Source organism: Oncorhynchus clarkii, chromosome 27 (assembly GCF_045791955.1).
Source record: "Oncorhynchus clarkii lewisi isolate Uvic-CL-2024 chromosome 27, UVic_Ocla_1.0, whole genome shotgun sequence".
Classification (NCBI taxonomy): Eukaryota; Metazoa; Chordata; class Actinopteri; order Salmoniformes; family Salmonidae; genus Oncorhynchus; species Oncorhynchus clarkii.
The window spans coordinates 42170622-42194916 of NC_092173.1; the positions used below are offsets into that span (position 1 = coordinate 42170622).

Genomic DNA, 24295 nt, shown 5'->3' on the forward strand with positions numbered 1-24295 from the left:
ACAGGAGGTGTTTGAGTGGAACACCTTACCTGTGTAGCTAGGACTCACAAACAAACACACACGCACGCACACACGCACACACACGGCAGGTAGCCTAGTGCTTAGAGCGTTAGACCGAATGGTTGCTGGATCGAATCCCCGGGCTGACAAGGTAAAAATCTGTCGTTCTGCCCCTGAACAAGGAAAGTTAACCAACTGTTCCCCTGAACAAGGCAGTTAACCCACTGTTCCTAGGCCGCCATTGTAAATAAGAATTTGTTCTTCACTGACTTGTCTAGTTGAATAAAGGTTAAATAAAGGTTAAATATAAAACACACACACACACAGTATAGTATACACACTCACTGTCAGTGAGAGAATGTGATATGCAGCCATTCAGGTGTATGTGTGTGTACACGTTTTTATTATACTTGTGAGTATGTGAAGTCTTCACAAGAATAGTTAACAAAATTTGGGTTAGGGTTAGGGGTTACGTTTAGGGTACGGGTTAGGTTTAGGGTTAGGGGTTACGTTTAGGGTACGGGTTAGGTTTAGGGTTAGGGGTTACGTTTAGTGTACGGGTTAGGTTTAGGGGTTACGTTTAGGGTACGGGTTAGGTTTAGGGTACGGGTTAGGTTTAGGGTACGGGTTAGGTTTAGGGTACGGGTTAGGTTTAGGGTACGGGTTAGGTTTAGGGTACGGGTTAGGTTTAGGGTACGGGTTACGTTTAGGGTACGGGTTAGGTTTAGGGTACGGGTTAGGTTTAGGGTACGGGTTAGGTTTAGGGTACGGGTTAGGTTTAGGGTACGGTTTAGGGTACGGGTTAGGTTTAGGGTACGGGTTAGGGTAAAACAGTTAGAGGTTAGGGAAAATAGTATTTTGAATGGGAATTAGTACTCACGAGTATAGGAAAACATGGCTGTGTGTGTGAAATGTTACCTTGTTATTCTCACCATATGTTACCCCCTTCTCCCTCTCTCTAATTTCAATTTGAGTTTATTTTATTTTTACAGGGACAGTGCACATTAATTAAAGGCTTTATTGGCATGGGAAACATATACAGTGGGGCAAAAAAGTATTTAGTCAGCCACCAATTGTGCAAGTTCTCCCACTTAAAAAGATGAGAGAGGCCTGTAATTTTCATCATAGGTACACTTCAACTATGACAGGCAAAATGAGGAAAAAAAATCCAGAAAATCACATTGTAGGTTTTTAAATTAATTTATTTGCAAATTATACTTTTTTGCCCCACTGTATGTTTACATTGCCAAAGCAAGTGAAATAGATAATAAACAGTAAAGATTACATTCACAAAATACATTTCTAAGGTCATATTATGTTAAAATACAGTGTTGTAATGATGTACAAATAGTTCAAGTATGAAAGGGAAAATTAAGCATAAATATGGGTTGTATTTACAATGGTGTTTGTTCTTCACTGGTTTCTCTTTTCTCGTGGCAACAGGTCACAAATCTTGCTGCTGTGATGGCACACTGTGTTATTTCACCCAATAGATAGGGGAGTTTATCAAAATTGGATTTGTTTTCAAATTCCTTGTGGATCTGTGTAATCTGAGGGAAATGTGTGTCTCCAATATGGTCATACATTTGTCAGGAGGTTAGGAAGTGCAGCTCAGTTTCCACCTCATTTTGTGGGCAGTGTTCACATAGCCTGTCTTCTCTTGAGAGCCATGTCTTGGGTCTAATTGTGTTGCTGTCCTGGGGCTCTGTGGGGTCTGTTTGTGTTTGTGAACACAGCCCCAGGACCAGCTTGCTTAAGGGACTCTTCTCCAGGTTCATCTCTCTGTAGGTGATGGCTTTGTTATGGAAGGTTTGGGAATCGCTTCCTTTTAGGTGGTTGTAGAATTTAACGTCTCTTTTCTGGAATTTGGATAATTAGCGAGTATCGGCCTAATTCTGCTCTGCATGCATTATTTGGTGTTTTACGTTGTACACAGAATATATTTTTGCAGAATTCTGCATACAGAGTCTCAATTTGGTGTTTGTCCCATTTTGTGAATTCTTGATTGGTGTGGCAGACCCCAGACCTCACAACCATAAAGGGCAATGGGTTCTAACTGATTCAAATATTTTTTGCCAGATCCTAACTGGTATGTCGAATTTTATGTTCCTTTTTTGGAACACCATTATTTCTGTCTTACTGAGATTTGCTGTCAGGGCCCAGGTGTGGCTGGGTGCTGCAGACTGTTCTAGTGCCCTCGCCAATTCGTTGATATATATATTGAAGAGGGTGGGGCTTAAACTGCATCCCTGTCTCACCCCACGGCCCTGTGGAAAGAAATGTGTGTTTTTTGCCAACTTTAACCCCACACTCGTTTGTGTACATGGATTTTATGATGTCATATGTTTTTTTCCCTCAACACCACTTTTTTTTATCAATTTGCATAGCAGACCTTGAGTCGAAAGCTTTTTTGAAATCAACAAAGAAGACTTTGCCTTTGTTTTGGTTTGTTTGTTTGTCAATTAGGGTGTGCAGGGTGAATAGGTGGTCTGTTGTACGGTAATTTGGTAAAAATATCAATTTTACATTTCCTCAGTACATTGTTTTCATTGAGGAAATGTACAAGTCTGCTGTTAATGATAATGCAGTGGATTTTCCCAATGTTGCTGTTGACGCATATCCCACGGTAGTTATTGGGGTCAAATTTGTCTCCACTTTTGTGGATTGAAGGTGACCAGTCCTTGTATCCAAATATTGGGGAAGATGCCAGAGCTAAGGATGATGTCAGAGTTTTAGTATAGCCAATTGGAATTTGTGGTCTGTATATTTTATCATTTCATTGAGGATACTATCAACCCCACAAGCCGTTTGGGTTGGAGGGTTTGTATTTTGTCCTGTAACTCATTCAATGTAATTGGAGAATCCACTGGGTTCTGGTAGTCTTTAATAGTTGATTCTAAGATCTGTATTTGATCATGTAAATGTTTTTGCTCTTTGTTCTTTGTTATAGAGCCAAGAAGATTGAAGAAGTGGTTTATCCATACATCTCCATTTTGGATAGATAATTATTTGTGTTGTTGTTTGTTTAGTGTTTTCCAATTTTCCCAGAAGTGGTTAGAGTCTATTCTTCAATTACATTCAGATGATTTCTGGCGTGCTGTTCCTTCTTTTTCCGTAGTGTATTTCTGGATTGTTTTAGTGATTCACCATAGTGAAGGCGTAGGTTCAGGTCTCTATGTTTTTGGTTGGACAGGTTTCTCAATTTTGCATTCTTCGTCAAACCATTTGTCATTGTTGTTAATTTTCTTAAGTTTTCTGCTTAAAATTGTTAGATTTGATAGGGAAGCTGAGATGTTAAATATACTGTTAAGAATTTCTACTGCCAAGTTTACACCTTCACTATTACAGTGGAACGTTTTGTCCAGGAAGTTGTCTAAAAGGGATTGCATTTGTTGTTGCCTAATTGTTTTTTGGTTTCTACACTACAGTCCTTCCATCTGTAGCATTTCTTAATATTACTCAGTTCCTTTGGCTTTGATGCCTCATTATTGAGTATTGCTCTGTTCAAGTAGACTGTGATCTGATAGGGGTGTCAGTGGGCTGACTGTGAACGCTCTGAGAGACTCTGGGTTGAGGTCAGTGATAAAGTAGTCTATGGTACTACTGCCAAGAGATGAGCTATAGGTGTACCTACCGTAGGGGTCCCCTCGAAGCCTACCATTGACTATTTACAGACCCAGCGTGCGATAGAGTTGTGCCCCATTTTTGTTGGTTATGTTGTCGTAGTTGTGCCTAGGGGCGCATATGGGGGAGGGAATGCTGTCACCTCCAGGCAGGTGTTTGTCCCCCTGTGTGCTGAGGGTGTCAGGTTCTTGTCTGGGTCTGGCATTTAGGTCTCCACAGACTAGTACATGTCCATGCCTGGAAATGATTTATTTCCCCCTCCAGGATGGAGAAGCTGTCTTCATTAAAGTATGGGGATTCTAGTGGGGGGAAATAGGTAGCACACAGGAGGACATTTTTCTCTGTTATGATCATTTCCTTTTGAATTTATAGCCAAATGTAAAATGTTCCTCTTTTGATGAATTTAATAGTGATTTAGGTCTGCTCTATATCAAATTAGCATAGTCCCTTCCCTGTTTCACACCTGGTAGTTTGGTGGATGGGACTACCATCTCTCTGTAACCTAGAGGGCAACCAGTGTGTCCGTCTCCTCTATACCACCCACCTGGTAGTTTGGTGGATGGGACTACCAGCTCTCTGTAACCTAGAGGGCAACCAGTGGGTCCATCTCCTCTATACCACCCACCTGGTAGTTTGGTGGATGGGACTACCAGCTCTCTGTAACCTAGAGGACAACCAGTGGGTCCATCTCCTCTATACCAGGTTTCTTGTAGAATGACAATGTCTGTATTTCTGATTTATTTGGTAAAGTTCAGGTTCCTGCTCTTCAGGCCAAAGCCAGATGACCTCAGGCCTATTCCAGGATGATATAGTGAAGGCTTTGTGTTCCATAAAGTGTCCAGTGTTGTTCGTGGGAACAGAGCCTGCTGAGCATCTGGTACATGCCATTGGCTTGGGCTAGTGTAAGAGTGGGGTTTGGGCCTGTTTGCCCGCTCACAGCCTGGGCGTATGTGTGACTTTCATGTTGAGGCCCTCTTTGTGGAAGTGGGGGGCATGGAGTGGGCTGGAAGGGTATAGGTCTGATCTGAGGGGGCCATGGTTGACTATCCCTCCCTCTACTCTTTCTCTCTCTCTCTCTCTCGTACCATTTAAATTATGCACGATAAGCAACACATTTTGTGTGAATCAAAAACACCTTTTTTCCTTTGTTTGGTTTTCAGAAATGTTCAATGCAAAAATCAGCGCAGCCACATGGACACAGTATAACACAGAGTAGGTCTGTCTCAGATCTACAACACTCTCGGAAGACATGTTGAAGCTCTGGTAACACACGAACAAAACGTGTTGGCTATCAGGATCTCCACACCAATAGAATGAGAATGAATCTAATATTCACAGCATCTCACTCCCTGGCCCTGACTCCAGCCTGACTAGAGTGAACCTTCCCTGGGTGAAACTGGGGAATGTAGGGCCTGGGGGCCTGGAAGTCTGGAGGAGGTTTATAAAGACATAGCTGGGGAGAAGGGTCCTTTAGGGGTCCTATTTCCCTCCCTCTCCTTTAACATCAGGTTTCCTGTTATAATCCCTCCTCTCCTTTAACATCAGGTTTCCTGTTATAATCCCTCCTCTCCTTTAACATCAGGTTTCCTGTTATAATCCCTCTATCCTCCTCTCCTTTAACATAAGGTTTCCTGTTATAATCCCTCCTCTCCGTTAACATCAGGTTTCCTGTTATAATCCCCCCTCTCCTTTAACATCAGGTTTCCTGTTATAATCCCTCCTCTCCTTTAACATCAGGTTTCCTGTTATAATCCCTCTATCCCTCCTCTCCTTTAACATCAGATTTCCTGTTATAATCCTCCCTCTCCTTTAACATCAGGTTTCCTGTTATAATCCCTCTATCCCTCCTCTCCTTTAACATCAGGTTTCCTGTTATAATCCCCCCTCTCCTTTAACATCAGGTTTCCTGTTATAATCCCTCTCTCCTTTAACATCAGGTTTCCTGTTATAATCCCTCCTCTCCTTTAACATCAGGTTTCCTGTTATAATCCCTCCTCTCCTTTAACATCAGGTTTCCTGTTATAATCCCTCCTCTCCTTTAACATCAGGTGTCCTGTTATAATCCCTCCTCTCCTTTAACATCAGGTTTCCTGTTATAATCCCTCCTCTCCTTTAACATCAGGTTTCCTGTTATAATCCCTCCTCTCCTTTAACATCAGGTTTCCTGTTATAATCCCTCTATCCTCCTCTCCTTTAACATCAGGTTTCCTGTTATAATCCCTCCTATCCGTTAACATCAGGTTTCCTGTTATAATCCCCCCTCTCCTTTAACATCAGGTTTCCTGTTATAATCCCTCCTCTCATTTAACATCAGGTTTCCTGTTATAATCCCTCTATCCCTCCTCTCCTTTAACATCAGGTTTCCTGTTATAATCCTCCCTCTCCTTTAACATCAGGTTTCCTGTTATAATCCCTCTATCCCTCCTCTCCTTTAACATCAGGTTTCCTGTTATAATCCCCCCTCTCCTTTAACATCAGGTTTCCTGTTATAATCCCTCTATCCCTCCTCTCCTTTAACATCAGGTTTCCTGTTATAATCCCCCCTCTCCTTTAACATCAGGTTTCCTGTTATAATCCCTCCTCTCCTTTAACATCAGGTTTCCTGTTATAATCCCTCCTCTCCTTTAACATCAGGTTTCCTGTTATAATCCCTCTATCCCTCCTCTCCTTTAACATCAGGTTTCCTGTTATAATCCCTCTCTCCTCTCCCACACTCTCTTTCTCTCTCCCTTCCGCTCCTTCTTTCAACCGCTGATTCCCACCGCTCTCACTCCCACACAAACAAGCCACACAATCAGACACACACACACACATACACATAGACATGAACAAACGGAGAACCAGCCTCCCCACTGCTTAATCAACCCAAACTCTGGGTGTCAATGATGGTGATGAGCACTGCTCTCAGACTATAATGATGATGATGAGCACTGCTCTCAGACTATAATGATGATGATGAGCACTGCTCTCAGACTATGATGACGTGATGAGCACTGCTCTCAGACTATAATGATGATGATGAGCACTGCTCTCAGACTATAATGATGATGATGAGCACTGCTCTCAGACTATAATGACGTGATGAGCACTGCTCTCAGATTATAATGACGTGATGAGCACTGCTATAAAACTATAATGACGTGATGAGCACTGCTATAAAACTATAATGCCGTGATGAGCACTGCTCTCAGACTATAATGACGTGATGAGCACTGCTATAAAACTATGACGTGATGAGCACTGCTATAAAACTATAATGACGTGATGAGCACTGCTATAAAACTATAATGATGTGATTAGCACTGCTATAAAACTATAATGACGTGATGAGCACTGCTTTAAAACTATAATGCCGTGATGAGCACTGCTCTCAGACTATAATGACGTGATGAGCACTGCTATAAAACTATAATGACGTGATGAGCACTGCTATAAAACTATAATGACGTGATGAGCACTGCTCTGACTATAATGACGTGATGAGCGCTGCTCTCAGATTATAATGACGTGATGAGCACTGCTATAAAACTATAATGACGTGATGAGCACTGCTCTCAGACTATAATTACGTGATGAGCACTGCTCTCAGATTATAATGACGTGATGAGCACTGCTATAAAACTATAATGACGTGATGAGCACTGCTATAAAACTATAATGACGTGATGAGCACTGCTCTGACTATAATGTCGTGATGAGCACTGCTCTCAGATTATAATGACGTGATGAGCACTGCTATAAAACTATAATGACGTGATGAGCACTGCTCTGACTATAATGACGTGATGAGCACTGCTCTCAGATTATAATGACGTGATGAGCACTGCTATAAAACTATAATGACGTGATGAGCACTGCTCTCAGACTAAAATGACGTGATGAGCACTGCTATAAAACTATAATGACGTGATGAGCACTGCTATAAAACTATAATGACGTGATGAGCACTGCTCTCAGACTATAATGACGTGATGAGCACTGCTATAAAACTATAATGACGTGATGAGCACTGCTATAAAACTATAATGACGTGATGAGCACTGCTATAAAACTATAATGACGTGATGAGCACTGCTATAAAACTATAATGACGTGATGAGCACTGCTCTCAGACTATAATGACGTGATGAGCACTGCTATAAAACTATAATGACGTGATGAGCACTGCTATAAAACTATAATGACGTGATGAGCACTGCTATAAAACTATAATGACGTGATGAGCACTGCTATAAAACTATAATGACGTGATGAGCACTGCTATAAAACTATAATGACGTGATGAGCACTGCTCTCAGACTATAATGACGTGATGAGCACTGCTATAAAACTATAATGACGTGATGAGCACTGCTATAAAACTATAATGACGTGATGAGCACTGCTATAAAACTATAATGACGTGATGAGCACTGCTATAAAACTATAATGACGTGATGAGCACTGCTATAAAACTATAATGACGTGATGAGCACTGCTATAAAACTATAATGACGTGATGAGCACTGCTATAAAACTATAATGACGTGATGAGCACTGCTATAAAACTATAATGACGTGATGAGCACTGCTATAAAACTATAATGCCGTGATGATGACGTGATGAGCACTGCTATAAAACTATAATGACGTGATGAGCACTGCTATAAAACTATAATGATGTGATGAGCACTGCTATAAAACTATAATGCCGTGATGAGCACTGCTATAAAACTATAATGACGTGATGAGCACTGCTATAAAACTATAATGACGTGATGAGCACTGCTCTCAGACTATAATGACGTGATGAGCACTGCTATAAAACTATAATGACGTGATGAGCACTGCTATAAAACTATAATGACGTTAAACAAACCATCCATTTACTATAACGTCATGCCATTGCGGGATGCATGTGTGTGTTTGTGTACAGACCATCGAGTGCCTCAGCTACACCACTGACACGCACACACACTGCATCCAAGAAATCACACCCTATTCCCTACACAATGCACACGTTTTAGGGTACCATTTGGGATGAACCCTGGGACTTTGGACCACCCATATGATATCTATCACTGTGGATTGAGTGCAGGATGCCGTTTCTTCAGCCACACCAAGTGCACAGAAAGACCCCGTAAACAGTCACCTGCCACTGAGTTCCTATTTATCTAAACTGGTGTTGAAGCTAAATGGTACACAGAGGCTAATCATGCTAACAGCCTCCCACTGGGTCCCTTATCTGTCTAGACTAGCACTGACGCTAATTCTAGTCTTAGCTGTTAGCTAATCATGCTAACAGCCTCCCACTGGGTTCCTAATCTGTCTAGACTAACACTGACGCTAATGCTAGTCTTAGCTGTTAGCTAATCATGCTAACAGCCTCCCACTGGGTCCCTAATCTGTCTAGACTAGCACTGACGCTAATTCTAGTCTTAGCTGTTAGCTAATCATGCTAACAGCCTCCCACTGGGTTCCTAATCTGTCTAGACTAACACTGACGCTAATGCTAGTCTTAGCTGTTAGCTAATCATGCTAACAGCCTCCCACTGGGTTCCCAATCTGTCTAGACTAACACTGACGCTAATGCTAGTCTTAGCTGTTAGCTAATCATGCTAACAGCCTCCCACTGGGTTCCCAATCTGTCTAGACTAGCACTGACGCTAATGCTAGTCTTAGCTGTTAGTTAATCATGCTAACAGTCTCCCACTGGGTTACTAATCTGTCTAGACTAACACTGACGCTAATGCTAGTCTTAGCTGTTAGCTAATTATGCTAACAGCTAAGAGGCTCCTGCCGAGCTACAGACACAATGGCGGTTGCCACCTGTCATCTAGCATTGACGCTAACGGTATTGGTCTTCCATCAACATCAGTGATGTATTTGTAATGTTTGAACTAGGAGGATGTGTCACGCTGCTAGCTATAGGGGCGTGGAGTATAACATTCTGTCAGAGAATCCTCTGCTGTCTCTGCATGCACACTCAAACACACACTCACAGACACACACGCACATAGATACACACACACACACAATAAATTGCATGGCAGGCACGACAACACATACATACAGACACACCATAAAACCTCCACCACCTCACATAGCTAGCGTTAGCTCCGACCAGAGGGCACCACAACACGTAGCTAGCGTTAGCTCCGACCAGAGGGCACCACAACACGTAGCTAGCGTTAGCTCCGACCAGAGGGCACCACAACACGTAGCTAGCGTTAGCTCCGACCAGAGGCCACCACAACACGTAGCTAGCGTTAGCTCCGACCAGAGGGCACCACAACACGTAGCTAGCGTTAGCTCCGACCAGAGGGCACCACAACACGTAGCTAGCGTTAGCTCCGAACAGAGGGCACCACAACACGTAGCTAGCGTTAGCTCCGACCAGAGGGCACCACAACACGTAGATAAGGTTAGCTCCGACCAGAGGGCACCACAACACGTAGCTAGCGTTAGCTCCGACCAGAGGGCACCACAACACGTAGCTAAGGTTAGCTCCGACCAGAGGGCACCACAACACGTAGCTAGCGTTAGCTCCGACCAGGGCACCACAACACGTCTTCTGGAATAAAACTCAACCAGGACCACCGACAGAGACGAGACTGAAGTGTTATATAAGTGTGTGTGTGTGTGCATGTATATGTGTGTGTGTCTGCATGTTATTCTGTTCCACAGGGTGCAGACTACACATGTCTGTGTGGAGGATAGCCGAGTTGTCATGGAGACCAGCTATAATCAGTGGAATACCTGAAGCTTCTCCCTGGTCTCCAGTGGCTTCCAGCTGGCATCATTCTCAATTAGCCTGTGTGTGTGTGTGTGTGTTTGTGTTTGTGTGTGTGTGTGAGAGAGTGCGTGAAATATGAATAGCTGAAGCTTCTCTATGGTCTCCGGTGACTCGTCACTCTCAATTAGTTATATTCACCAGTAAACAGACACACAAACACACATCTAATCACTATATAACCAACTACCCAATCAATGACATCAGCACTATGATGTCATAACCAGGAAGTACAGCCGCTCGTCTTTTGCCATCCATTAATTTCACTCATTGTTCAATACTGTGACTAATCTATTTTATTCAACTATCCTCCAGCACCATCTTGCATTTAATCCACCAAACGCGTTGTCGTGTCTTTACCATCATTCAATTGAAGACTTAGTTTTTATCAAAGATTCTCTGTAATTAGTATTACGCGGTTAGACTGATTAATCATGTAACTGTAATTACCTAGGAAGTCGGGGCACCAAGGAAAATATTCAGATTACAAAGTTATCGTTTCCTAAAATAACTTTTCAGATATTTTCATATCTGATCAAATAGTCTTCTGATTAATTAATTATTTACTTTACCTCACGTTAGTCTCATTCCAAACGTCGCAAATTGTTGGTTATCTGCACGAACCCAGTCTTCACTATGAGTCATCCATACATCAATTGTCTTAAATCATTTATTTATTACTAATTAAGTAATACACAGAAATGCATAAACTAACAAACAAAGTAAATATGGTTACAAGAAATGATAAGGGAATGTGCCCTAGTGGGCTAAACCGGCATCGCGGCTGGACAAAACGGAGAGTGGGGGTCAGCTGAGAAGTCACTACAGAGTTGATAATTATAACAATTGAAATGCTAATCCTTTACACATGAACGCTCACTCATTCGGGAACAATTGCAATCAATATATATATTTACGCTCAGTGTGTCGTCTTAATCGCTGGTGAAAAGTTTGCTTCTTTTGTAGAATTGTCCGTCTCTCTCCCTCTCTCTGTCGTGGTTATAGTGGATAGTTCAGAGTGACATTCATTCATGTTGTTGTAGATTGGATGTTTCGGCGGTTGTCGTTCTTCGAGTTCAATGATACCGAATTCCTAGCTGCAGACTAGTAATTAATATCAAAGACTTGTTCTTATTCTGTCGGTATCAATAGTCTAAGAGTTTAACCACGTGGTAAAGATTCAGCAAAAGTCTACAACCTTTGTACTCCCGTGACTGAGAGAAACATGGTCTGCTGATAATTTCTCAAAGTTGGGTTTTATTCGGAATTGCAGAAAAGGGCTGTCCCAGGATGCCTGACCCGAACTGGGCTCAGGGACGGTCCTCTGATTTAGTTCAACTCAAAAGGGAATTGGATTTTCCTTCATTAAACAGTCCAAAATCACATTGTAAAATTATGTAAACAGTATCATACTCACTAATTCATCGTATACAACAATTAGATGTAAACCTCATATCTGAGGCTATTATATATATAATATATATATGGTAATGTGGCCACACCGTCTCCCATGAGCTTCCCCAAGTTGTAACAAACGGACCAGTTCGTAGCTGGATTCTTCACCCATCTGTTATACCTTCTCCGGAACATAAATGTTGTTCGGACCTCAAGTTCTGTGAGGTGGAAGAAATTCCTTTGTTCTCTCTATGAAAACTCACTCTCTCTTATACTGTGTGGCCATGAGGCAGGGTCTTCTCAGGAATTTACGACCTCTCTCTGACCAAGGAGGCAAGGGGAGGCAGGGAGAGGGGGATGGGCTTGCTGTACCCAAAGAGGGCAACGTCATGACAGCGTACAATAAAATACAACCACTTCCTCCATCTATCACAATGGGATTACTCTTTTCTGGTTATCCGTACCCCAAAAATGGCACCCTATTTGCAGAGGCATTGTAGAGAGTCCTTCTGCAGAGGCATTGTAGAGAGTCCTTCTGCAGAGGCATTGTAGAGAGTCCTTCTGCAGAGGCATTGTAGAGAGTCCTTTTGCAGATGGATTGTAGAGAGTCCTTAGAAGTTGTGCAACAATTAGTGTGTATTATGTAAGGGTCTGTCAGTCAGACTGCAATCATTCACAGCAGCTGCTGCACCTCATCTCCATTCACTGAAGCAATCTGATACAAACAGACACACATACACACAAGGAGGCACAGACACATGCAGGCAGGCAGAATATAATAGATACAGGTGTTCTGTTCAGGAGGAAATAGAATAGATACAGGTGTTCTGTTCAGGAGGAAACAGAATATAATAGATACAGGTGTTCTGTTCAGGAGGAATTAGAACAGAATATATTAGATACAGGTATTCTGTTCAGGAAGACATAGAATAGATACAGGTGTTCTGTTCAGGAAGAAATTTAATAGAATAGACTAGAATAGATACAGGTGTTATGTTCAGGAGGAAATAGAATATAATAGAATAGATACAGGTGTTATGTTCAGGAGGAAATAGAATAGATACAGGTGTTCTGTTCAGGAGGAAATAGAATAGATACAGGTGTTATGTTCAGGAGGAAATATAATAGAATAGATACAGGTGTTATGTTCAGGAGGAAATAGAACATAATAGAATAGATACAGGTGTTATGTTCAGGAGGAAATAGAATATAATAGAATAGATACAGGTGTTATGTTCAGGAGGAAATAGAATAGATACAGGTGTTCTGTTCAGGAGGAAATAGAATAGATACAGGTGTTATGTTCAGGAGGAAATATAATAGAATAGATACAGGTGTTCTGTTCAGGAGGAAATAGAATAGATACAGGTGTTCTGTTCAGGAGGAAATAGAATATAATATAATAGATACAGGTGTTCTGTTCAGGAGGAAATAGAATAGATACAGGTGTTCTGTTTAGGAGGAAATAGAATAGATACAGGTGTTCTGTTCAGGAGGAAATAGAATAGATACAGGTGTTATGTTCAGGAGGAAATAGAATAGATACAGGTGTTCTGTTCAGGAGGAAATAGAATAGATACAGGTGTTCTGTTCAGGAGGAAATAGAATAGATACAGGTGTTCTGTTCAGGAGGAAATAGAATAGATACAGGTGTTATGTTCAGGAGGAAATAGAATAGATACAGGTGTTATGTTCAGGAGGAAATAGAATATAATAGAATAGATACAGGTGTTCTGTTCAGGAGGAAATAGAATAGATACAGGTGTTATGTTCAGGAGGAAATAGAATAGATACAGGTGTTCTGTTCAGGAGGAAATAGAATAGATACAGGTGTTCTGTTCAGGAGGAAATAGAATATAATAGAATAGATACAGGTGTTATGTTCAGGAGGAAATAGAACATAATAGAATAGATACAGGTGTTCTGTTCAGGAGGAAATAGAATAGATACAGGTGTTCTGTTCAGGAGGAAATAGAATAGAATAGATACAGGTGTTCTGTTCAGGAGGAAACAGAATATAATAGATACAGGTGTTCTGTTCAGGAGGAAATAGAATAGATACAGGTGTTCTGTTCAGGGGGAAATATAATAGATACAGGTGTTATGTTCAGGAGGAAATAGAATAGATACAGGTGTTCTGTTCAGGAGGAAATAGAATAGATACAGGTGTTATGTTCAGGAGGAAATAGAATAGATACAGGTGTTATGTTCAGGAGGAAATAGAATAGATACAGGTGTTCTGTTCAGGAGGAAATAGAATAGATACAGGTGTTATGTTCAGGAGGAAATAGAATAGATACAGGTGTTCTGTTCAGGAGGAAATATAATATAATAGAATAGATACAGGTGTTCTGTTCAGGAGGAAATAGAATAGATACAGGTGTTATGTTCAGGAGGAAATAGAATAGATACAGGTGTTCTGTTCAGGAGGAAATAGAATAGATACAGGTGTTATGTTCAGGAGGAAATAGAATAGATACAGGTGTTCTGTTCAGGAGGAAATAGAATAGATACAGGTGTTATGTTCAGGAGGAAATAGAATAGATACAGGTGTTATGTTCAGGAGGAAATAGAATAGATACAGGTGTTCTGTTCAGGAGGAAATATAATATAATAGAATAGATACAGGTGTTCTGTTCAGGAGGAAATAGAATAGATACAGGTGTTATGTTCAGGAGGAAATAGAATAGATACAGGTGTTCTGTTCAGGAGGAAATAGAATAGATACAGGTGTTATGTTCAGGAGGAAATAGAATAGATACAGGTGTTATGTTCAGGAGGAAATAGAACATAATAGAATAGATACAGGTGTTATGTTCAGGAGGAAATAGAATAGATACAGGTGTTATGTTCAGGAGGAAATAGAATAGATACAGGTGTTATGTTCAGGAGGAAATAGAATAGATACAGGTGTTCTGTTCAGGAGGAAATAGAATAGAATAGATACAGGTGTTCTGTTAAAGTAGGAAAGCCTGGAAGGTGCCACTTCTGAACACCTACAGATCTAGTAGACGTATATCTAGCCTTGTACTTTACGAGTAACGATGGTGTTTGTGTATGTTATGTATTTCTACTTCTTGTATTGACTTGCCAGTGTTATTTTATGTTTGTATAACAGAAAGACCCTTCAAGGGCAGTACCATTTATTTTCTAGCCCACGGGTTGGACACAAACCACGGGTTGGACACAAACCACGGGTTGGTCACAAACCACGGGTTGGACACAAACCACGGGTTGGTCACAAACCACGGGTTGGTCACAAACCACGGGTTGGACACAAACCACGGGTTGGTCACAAACCACGGGTTGGTCACAAACCACGGGTTGGACACAAACCACGGGTTGGTCACAAACCACGGGTTGGACACAAACCACGGGTTGGTCACAAACCACGGGTTGGACACAAACCACGGGTTGGTCACAAACCACGGGTTGGACACAAACCACGGGTTGGTCACAAACCACGGGTTGGACACAAAACCACGGGTTGGTCACAAAACTACGGGTTGGACACAAACCACGGGTTGGTCACAAACCACGGGTTGGACACAAACCACGGGTTGGACACAAACCACGGGTTGGTCACAAACCACGGGTTGGACACAAAACCACGGGTTGGTCACAAAATTGTGACGTGAGAAAGAGAGTCCTCTCTCTACAGTGATTTATACTGCTTTATACTTAACTAGGCAAGTCAGTTAAGAACAAATTCTTATTTTCAATGACGGCCTAGGAACAGTGGGTTAACTGCCTGTTCAGGGGCAGAACGACAGATTGTGTACCTTGTCAGCTCAGGGATTTGAACTTGCAACCTTTCGGTTACTAGTCCAATGCTCTAACCACTAGGCTACCCTACCGCCTCAATGCCTCTGATTCTAATGCCTCTTAAAGGGAAAGTAATCTAAACGTAACGGAATGTAATCAGATTACGTTACTGAGTTTGGGTAATCCAAAAGTTACGTTACTGATTATAATTTTGGACAGGTAACTAGTAACTGTAACGGGTCACATTTAGAAAGGAACCTACCCAACCCTGCCCACTACTGTGATACACATACCTAGACTGAGTGTCCAAAACATTAGGAACGCCTTTCTAATATGGAGTTGCAAACCCCCTTTTGTCCTCAGAACAGCCTCCATTTGTCGGGGCGTGGACTCTACAAGGTATCGAAAGAGTTCCGCAGGGATGCTGGCCCATGTTGACTCTACAAGGTGTTGAAAGAGTTCCGCAGGGATGCTGGCCCATGTTGACTCTACAAGGTGTCTAAAGAGTTCCGCAGGGATGCTGGCCCATGTTGACTCTACAAGGTGTTGAAAGAGTTCCGCAGGGATGCTGGCCCATGTTGACTCTACAAGGTGTCGAAAGAGTTTCACAGGGATGCTGGCCCATGTGGACTCTACAAGGTGTCTAAAGAGTTCCGCAGGGATGCTGGCCCATGTTGACTCTACAAGGTGTTGAAAGAGTTCCGCAGGGATGCTGGCCCATGTTGACTCTACAAGGTATTGAAAGAGTTTCACAGGGATGCTGGCCCATGTGGACTCTACAAGGTATCGAAAGAGTTCCGCAGGGATGCTGGCCCATGTGGACTCTACAAGGTATCGAAAGAGTTCCGCAGGGATGCTGGCCCATGTGGACTACAAGGTATCGAAAGAGTTCCGCAGGGATGCTGGCCCATGTTGAATATACAAGGTGTCGTAAGAGTTCCGCAGGGATGCTGGCCCATGTTGACTCTACAAGGTGTCGAAAGAGTTCCGCAGGGATGCTGGTCCATGTTGACTCTACAAGGTGTCGAAAGAGTTCCGCAGGGATGCTGGCCCATGTGGACTCTACAAGGTGTCGAAAGAGTTCCACAGGGATGCTGGCCCATGTTGACTGTACAAGGTGTCGAAAAAGTTCCACAGGGATGCTGGCCCATGTTGACTCTACAAGGTGTCGAAAGAGTTCCGCAAGGATGCTGGCCCATGTGGACTCTACAAGGTGTCGAAAGAGTTCCGCAGGGATGCTGGCCCATGTGGACTCTACAAGGTGTCGAAAGAGTTCCACAGGGATGCTGGCCCATGTTGACTCTACAAGGTGTTGAAAGAGTTCCACAGGGATGCTGGCCCCAATAATCTGTATCGGCGTTGAAAAATCATAATCGGCCGACCTCTAGTTGAGTGTGAAAAGCCGTTCTTGACACAAACCGGTGCGCCTGGCACCTACTACCAAACCCAGTTCAAAGACACTTAAATCTTTTGTCTTGTCCATTCACCCTCTGAATGGCACTGAATACACAATCCATGTCTCAAGGCTTAAAACTCCTTCTTTAACCCGTCTCCTCCACTTCATCTACACTGATTGAAGTGGATTTAACAGGTGACATCAATAAGGGATCATATCTTTCACCTGGATTCACCTGGTCAGTCTGTCTGGATTCATGTCATAATGTTTTGTTACACTCCGTATATATTAACCACACACACACACACACACACACACACACACACACACACACACACACACACACACACAGTACACACACACACACAGTACACACACACAGTACACACACACACACACACAGTACACACACACACACACAGTACACACACACACACACACACACACAGTACACACACACACACACACACTACACACACACACACACACACACACAGTACACACACACACACACACACAGTAAACACACAGTACACACACACAGTACACACACACACACACACACAGTACACACACACACACACACACACACACAGTACACACACACACAGTACACACACACACACACACAGTACACACACACACACACACACACACAGTACACACACACACACACACACAGTACACTATCCCACGAGGTTGGCCTAATTATGCCATTACTCATTCAAATGAGACAACAAAATTAAAAAAAGTAAAGCCTTAAATTCCCTTTGCACTTCCGACCATTATTTACCATTTTATATTCCCGGCACTGTAAAATTTTGAAATGATAATTGCAGCATAACTTCCCCTCGTCTCCTCCCCTTGTCTCCTCCCCTCGCCCCCACACCATCCGCGGCCAAGCAGCTCACTTTTGACATAATATGCTAGTGTAAGTCCCAAATGCACCCTGTTCCCCTATATAGTACACTACTTTTGACCAGAGTCTACAATAGGGAATAGGGTGCCATTTTAGACAGAGACCAAGTGATTCAGGAGGAGGATGGTAATTTTCTCATCGATCCGTTGGTCCGTAGGCTAGGAGTTAGAAGCTAAGACACCCCCGCCTGCGTTGGCTGACCCTCCAAACGGCCCACAGCTTGTTAACTAGATGGAAATGTGGACAACTGGCTCCTTCTTTCACCAGAAACTCAGTCTCTAGCTACGTAACGCAAACTTATACATAACAAAGTGAAACTTTTCTAAAGAGGTTTCGGGAAAACGTAGGGGCGTAACATAACGTAGGACTGTAGCCTACATAACATGCGATAAAGGAGGCAAACTTATACATAACACATATGTATAAATAACCCCAAGTTGAATGTTCAGATAAGTCGTGGGAGCACTTGAAGGGACTGATAACATATTGGTAAGAAATGTATTATTATTGACATGTAAGGAACAGGGCTGTGTTTGGCCAGCTCTCATAGGCTGTGTCCCAAATTGCACCCTATCCCTAAGGGAACGCGGCTCCATTTGGCCAGCTCCTATACAGATGACGAGATGACTCACATGCTACTGTGGACTACAGATCATCTTAAAAGCGCTGTCGGACAAATGAATAGTATTTATCACATTAACGATGTACAAAGGATGTCCTCGCTCCTCACGAGCTCCAGCTGCCACGACAGCATCATCTGTACTGAACCGTCTCTATTGTTAAAAGGACAATCTGCAGTTCAAACGACAATAACAAAGCGGACAACCCCGCCACTGTTTCGGTAAACAGCTGAGGGACGGGGCTGGGGGAATTATTTTATTTTTTTTAACCCCTTTTTTCTCCCCAATTTCGTGGTATCCAATTGTTTAGTAGCTACTATCTTGTCTCATCGCTACAACTCCCGTACGGGCTCGGGAGAGACGAAGGTTGAAAGTCATGCGTCCTCCCGATACACAACCCAACCAAGCCGCACTGCTTCTTAACACAGCGCGCATCCAACCCGGAAGCCAGCCGCACCAATGTCTCGGAGGAAACACCGTGCACCTGGCAACCTTTGGTTAGCGCGCACTGCGCCGGGCTGAGGGAAATTAAACCACTCTCAAATTCATGGCCCTGTGGATGCAAGGACGGACCATCCATGATATCAAAATTAGGCTTGGGCGGTATACCGTATACTGGGATATTTGGAAATAGCCACGGGATGGTTTTTCAATACTGTCAATACTGTTTCAACTATTTTATTTGTGTGTATATATATATATATATATATATATATATATATATATATCTTTTTTTTTTTTGCTACTTTTTAAGTAAATACCTGCAGTCAACTTGTAAAATATGTTAGGAGATAACGCATATTGCATTCTTCATTTCTTGTGAGTCACTGTTGCGCAGCACGATCTAATTACAGCTAGATATCTTATAACTATTAAGTTAACGGTCTACAATGTGCTAAATGCGCTGCAGTTGCACTAACAGTAGTTAGCTATCTAGCTTGTTAGCTTCTTGCAAAATCAAGCGTTTGGTAACAGCAGAGAATCCCCTCCTGGATCAAGAGCCTTGCTGTCTAATATTTGTTATGTGCGTGCAGCAAACTGTGAGATGCATTTTTAGAGTTACTTGTATAACTTTATTAGCTAGTATGTCTGTCCTGCAAATAGTTTATGTCAGAAACTGTATAAAATGTTCGCAATGCGCTCGTTAGTATTTAGCTAGCATTCTCTATGGGATTTTACATATACTTGTTAGCATTGCTAACCTTTCGGATTACAGAGACACAGCGGGGTTTGAAAATACCTCTCCTTGTGTTCAGTGCCGGTACTACCAAACATCCCGAGATGGCACAAGGTCGGTATGAAGGTATGACAAATCTGAATCCCGCCCCAAACCTAATCCAAATTATATTTGTAACCATGTTTGGAGACCATACAGTATTTGTTTACAATTACATTGTTTGCAAACATTGAAGTAAAACTAGCTTATATTAAGGGTTCTGATGGAGTGTGACAGTTGAACTAAGCTCACGAGGCATTTATAAGTTATATTCTTCACGAATCAACTTGTACATATCATTTATATATAAGTCCAAAAATGGATGTAGCAACTCCAGATTGCACCTTTAAATGGCTATAATTACAGCCTGATAGTTCAATCACCAGACTGCACTGTTCCCTGGTTGTCATATTCCCAGACCCATGAATATCTATCTTTCTCCTTCTCAAAATAGCACCCGACATAGTGTGTATGAGCCCTGGTCAAACTCTACGGCTCTGTCCTGGCCCTGAAGGGAAGATATAACACTGCACTACACACACACACACACACAGGGGAAGATATGCAGCGGCTACCCCCCCCCCACCCCGGTGTGGCGTGAGCAAATTCGGTCCTCAAGGTGTGAGTCACCAACTCGCCAGCTCACCGGCTCGCAGCCATCCGGCCGGAAACTACGTAAACCCATCCACTCCACTCCACTGGAAGTCCTTCCAGAAGATACTGACTGCATTACGGGGCCACACACACACACACACACACACACACACATCTGTCTTTCTTGGACAAAGTACATGTTGTGCAACCAGGGAACCTCTAAAAATGAGTTTCCATTGACTCCAGTGTGGTTATTAACTTTCCATTGCTGTGCCAGCACAGTCAGCGACACAGGTGACGTCAAATAGTGTCCTTCCCCCAGAGTCACTACATTATCAGCTGAGGAGCTCTCCGAGAGGGAGTGCGTATGTGTGTGTGTACTTACTGCACAGGCCGATGATGTGGCTGCTGTCTTCGTGGACAAACTTCTTAGTCACCGCCTCCTCCATGATCTGTTTCACCTGTACAGAGAGACACAGAATCATTGTCGTCATTAAGATTTATCATCATTACCATCGTCATCATCATTACCACCGTCATCACCATTACCATCATCGTCATTACCATCGTCATCATCATTGCCATCACCATCATCATTACCATCGTCATCACCATCATCATTACCATCACCATCATCATTACCATTACCATCATCATTACCATTACCATCATCATTACCATCACCATCATCATCACCATCATCATTACCATCGTCATCACCATCACCATAATCATTTACATTACCACCGTCGTTAGCATTACCATCATCATTATCGTCGTCATCAGCATTACCATCATCATTATCATCGTCATCAGCATTACCATCATCATTATCATTGCGTCAGCATTACCATCATCACTACCATCGTCATCATCATTACCGTCGTCATTTCCATTACCATCATCATTACCATCGTCATCATCATTACCATTACCATCATTACCATTACCATCGTCATCATCATCGTCATTACCATCATCATTACCATTGTCATCATCCATCATTATAATCAAACCAATCCTTATCACCTCGAATAGAGGGGGTATGTGGCACAGACCTTATAAAGGTCAAAAATGTATCTGTGCCTCGACACAATCCCGTCTCGGAGCTCAACAGACAATTCCTTCGACCTCATGTCTTGGTTTTAGCTCTGACATGCACTGTCAACCATAGGACCTTATAAATACAGGTGTGTTAATTTCCAAATCATGACCAATCAATTGAATTTACCACAGGTGGATTCCAATCAAGTTGTAGAAAAAAATCTCAAGGATGATCAATGTAAACAAAACATTTATTGAATCCGTTTTAGATTAAGACTGTAACGTAACAAAATGTGGAAAAAGTCAAAGGGGTCTGAATTCTTTCCGAATCTTTATTTTTAAATAACTATATACAGTATAATAGAGGTGGCGGTGTTGGAAATGTATTTGGCTGTTGATCTGCTTCTGTCCTGTAGGTAACATAGTGTGCTCTTTTCAATGGATGGGTCCCGGTCTCCGGGGGGACTTGGGTTCCCGGTGGGCAGGGATGGTCTGCCGGTCACTGGGACGACAAACCAACTTGGGATGGGGGGAGGTTTTAGTGGGTAACGGAGAACAATTGGAGGTTTACTCTGTACAGCTAGCTATATGGACACTTTTTAAGGATAAGTTTAACAAACATATATTATGATAAATAACATTGAAACGTGTATCTCATTATGGTAATTGGTGAAATAAGTATAGCCAGTTCTAATTGTAATGGCTTAGCAGATAAAAAGAAAAGATGATCAGTATTTACCTGGCTAAAAGACAAGGAATATAATCTCTATTGTTTACAGGAAACTCGGTCAACAATTTTAGATGAAGTTGAGTGGAAAAGGGACGGGGGGGGACGGGGGACGGGGGGGGGACGGGGGGGACGGGGGTGAAATATACTTCTTCTATGTGCAAAGAAACTCAAAAGGGGTGATGATATTGATTAACAATCATTTTGATCCGAATGTGCAAACTATCCAAACAGATCTGCAAGGTAGATGGATTCTTTTAAATATGTTATTGAACCATGAACAGATTTGGCTCATTAATCTATACGGTCCAAATAATGATGATTCACGGTTCTTTGAAAATATATATAAGAATTTATCAACTCTACAAGCAACACTAGACTCTATTATTACGGTCGGAGATTATAATATGGTTTTAAATACCTCTATGGACCGTAAAGGAAATCACACTACAAACTAACACCATCATGCACTTAAAGGAAATCAGGAATATCATGGATGGTGCTAATGGATATGTGGAGGCTTAAATACCCTGACTTAGTGAGAGATACATGGAGGTTTAATACCCTGACCTAGTGAGAGATACATGGAGGAGGTTTAATACCCTGACCTAGTGAGATATACATGGAGGTTTAATACCCTGACCTAGTGAGATATACATGGAGGAGGTTTAATATCCTGACCTAGTGAGATATACATGGAGGTTTAATATCCTGACCTAGTGAGAGATACATGGAGGAGGTTTAATACCCTGACCTAGTGAGATATACATGGAGGAGGTTTAATATCCTGACCTAGTGAGAGATACATGGAGGAGGTTTAATACCCTGACCTAGTGAGAGATACATGGAGGAGGTTTAATACCCTGACCTAGTGAGATGGAGGAGGTTTAATACCCTTACCTAGTGAGATATACATAGAGGTTTAATACCCTGACCTAGTGAGATATACATGGAGGTTTAATATCCTGACCTAGTGAGATATACATGGAGGAGGTTTAATACTCTGACCTAGTGAGATATACATGGAGGTTTAATATCCTGACCTAGTGAGATATACATGGAGGAGGTTTAATACCCTGACCTAGTGAGATATACATGGAGGAGGTTTAATACCCTGACCTAGTGAGATATACATGGAGGAGGTTTAATATCCTGACCTAGTAAGATAGACATGGAGGAGGTTTAATACCCTGACCTAGTGAGAGATGCATGGAGGTTTAATACCCTGACCTAGTGAGATATACATGGAGGAGGTTTAATACCCTGACCTAGTGAGAGATACATGGAGGAGGTTTAATATCCTGACCTAGTGAGATATACATGGAGGAGGTTTAATACCCTGACCTAGTGAGATATACATGGAGGAGGTTTAATACCCTGACCTAGTGAGATATACATGGAGGTTTAATACCCTGACCTAGTGAGATATACATGGAGGTTTAATATCCTGACCTAGTGAGATATACATGGAGGAGGTTTAATACCCTGACCTAGTGAGATATACATGGAGGTTTAATATCCTGACCTAGTGAGATATACATGGAGGAGGTTTAATACCCTGACCTAGTGAGATATACATGGAGGAGGTTTAATACCCTGACCTAGTGAGATATACATGGAGGAGGTTTAATATCCTGACCTAGTGAGATATACATGGAGGAGGTTTAATATCCTGACCTAGTAAGATATACATGGAGGAGGTTTAATATCCTGACCTAGTAAGATATACATGGAGGAGGTTTAATACCCTGACCTAGTGAGAGATGCATGGAGGTTTAATACCCTGACCTAGTGAGATATACATGGAGGAGGTTTAATACCCTGACCTAGTGAGAGATACATGGAGGAGGTTTAATACCCTGACCTAGTGAGAGATACATGGAGGTTTAATACCCTGACCTAGTGAGAGATACATGGAGGAGGTTTAATATCCTGACCTAGTGAGAGATACATGGAGGAGGTTTAATATCCTGACTTAGTGAGAGATACATGGAGGTTTAATACCCTAACCTAGTGAGATATACATGGGGGAGGTTTAATATCCTGACCTAGTGAGAGATACATGGAGGAGGTTTAATACCCTGACCTAGTGAGAGATACATGGAGGAGGTTTAATACCCTGACCTAGTGAGAGATACATGGAGGAGGTTTAATACCCTGACCTAGTGAGATATACATGGAGGTTTAATACCCTGACCTAGTGAGATATACATGGAGGAGGTG

The 24295-nt window shown here is 42.2% G+C and overlaps 1 protein-coding gene across 1 annotated transcript in view; it reads right to left on the bottom strand.

Annotated features, from left to right (window-relative positions):
* Positions 1–24295, bottom strand: part of LOC139386206 (small G protein signaling modulator 2) — a 225032-nt gene that overhangs the window by 162109 nt on the left and 38628 nt on the right. The window contains exon 2 of the mRNA XM_071131685.1: positions 20687–20762. Coding sequence (XP_070987786.1) covers positions 20687–20762 — 76 coding nt within the window. The remainder of the gene's footprint in view (positions 1–20686; positions 20763–24295) is intronic.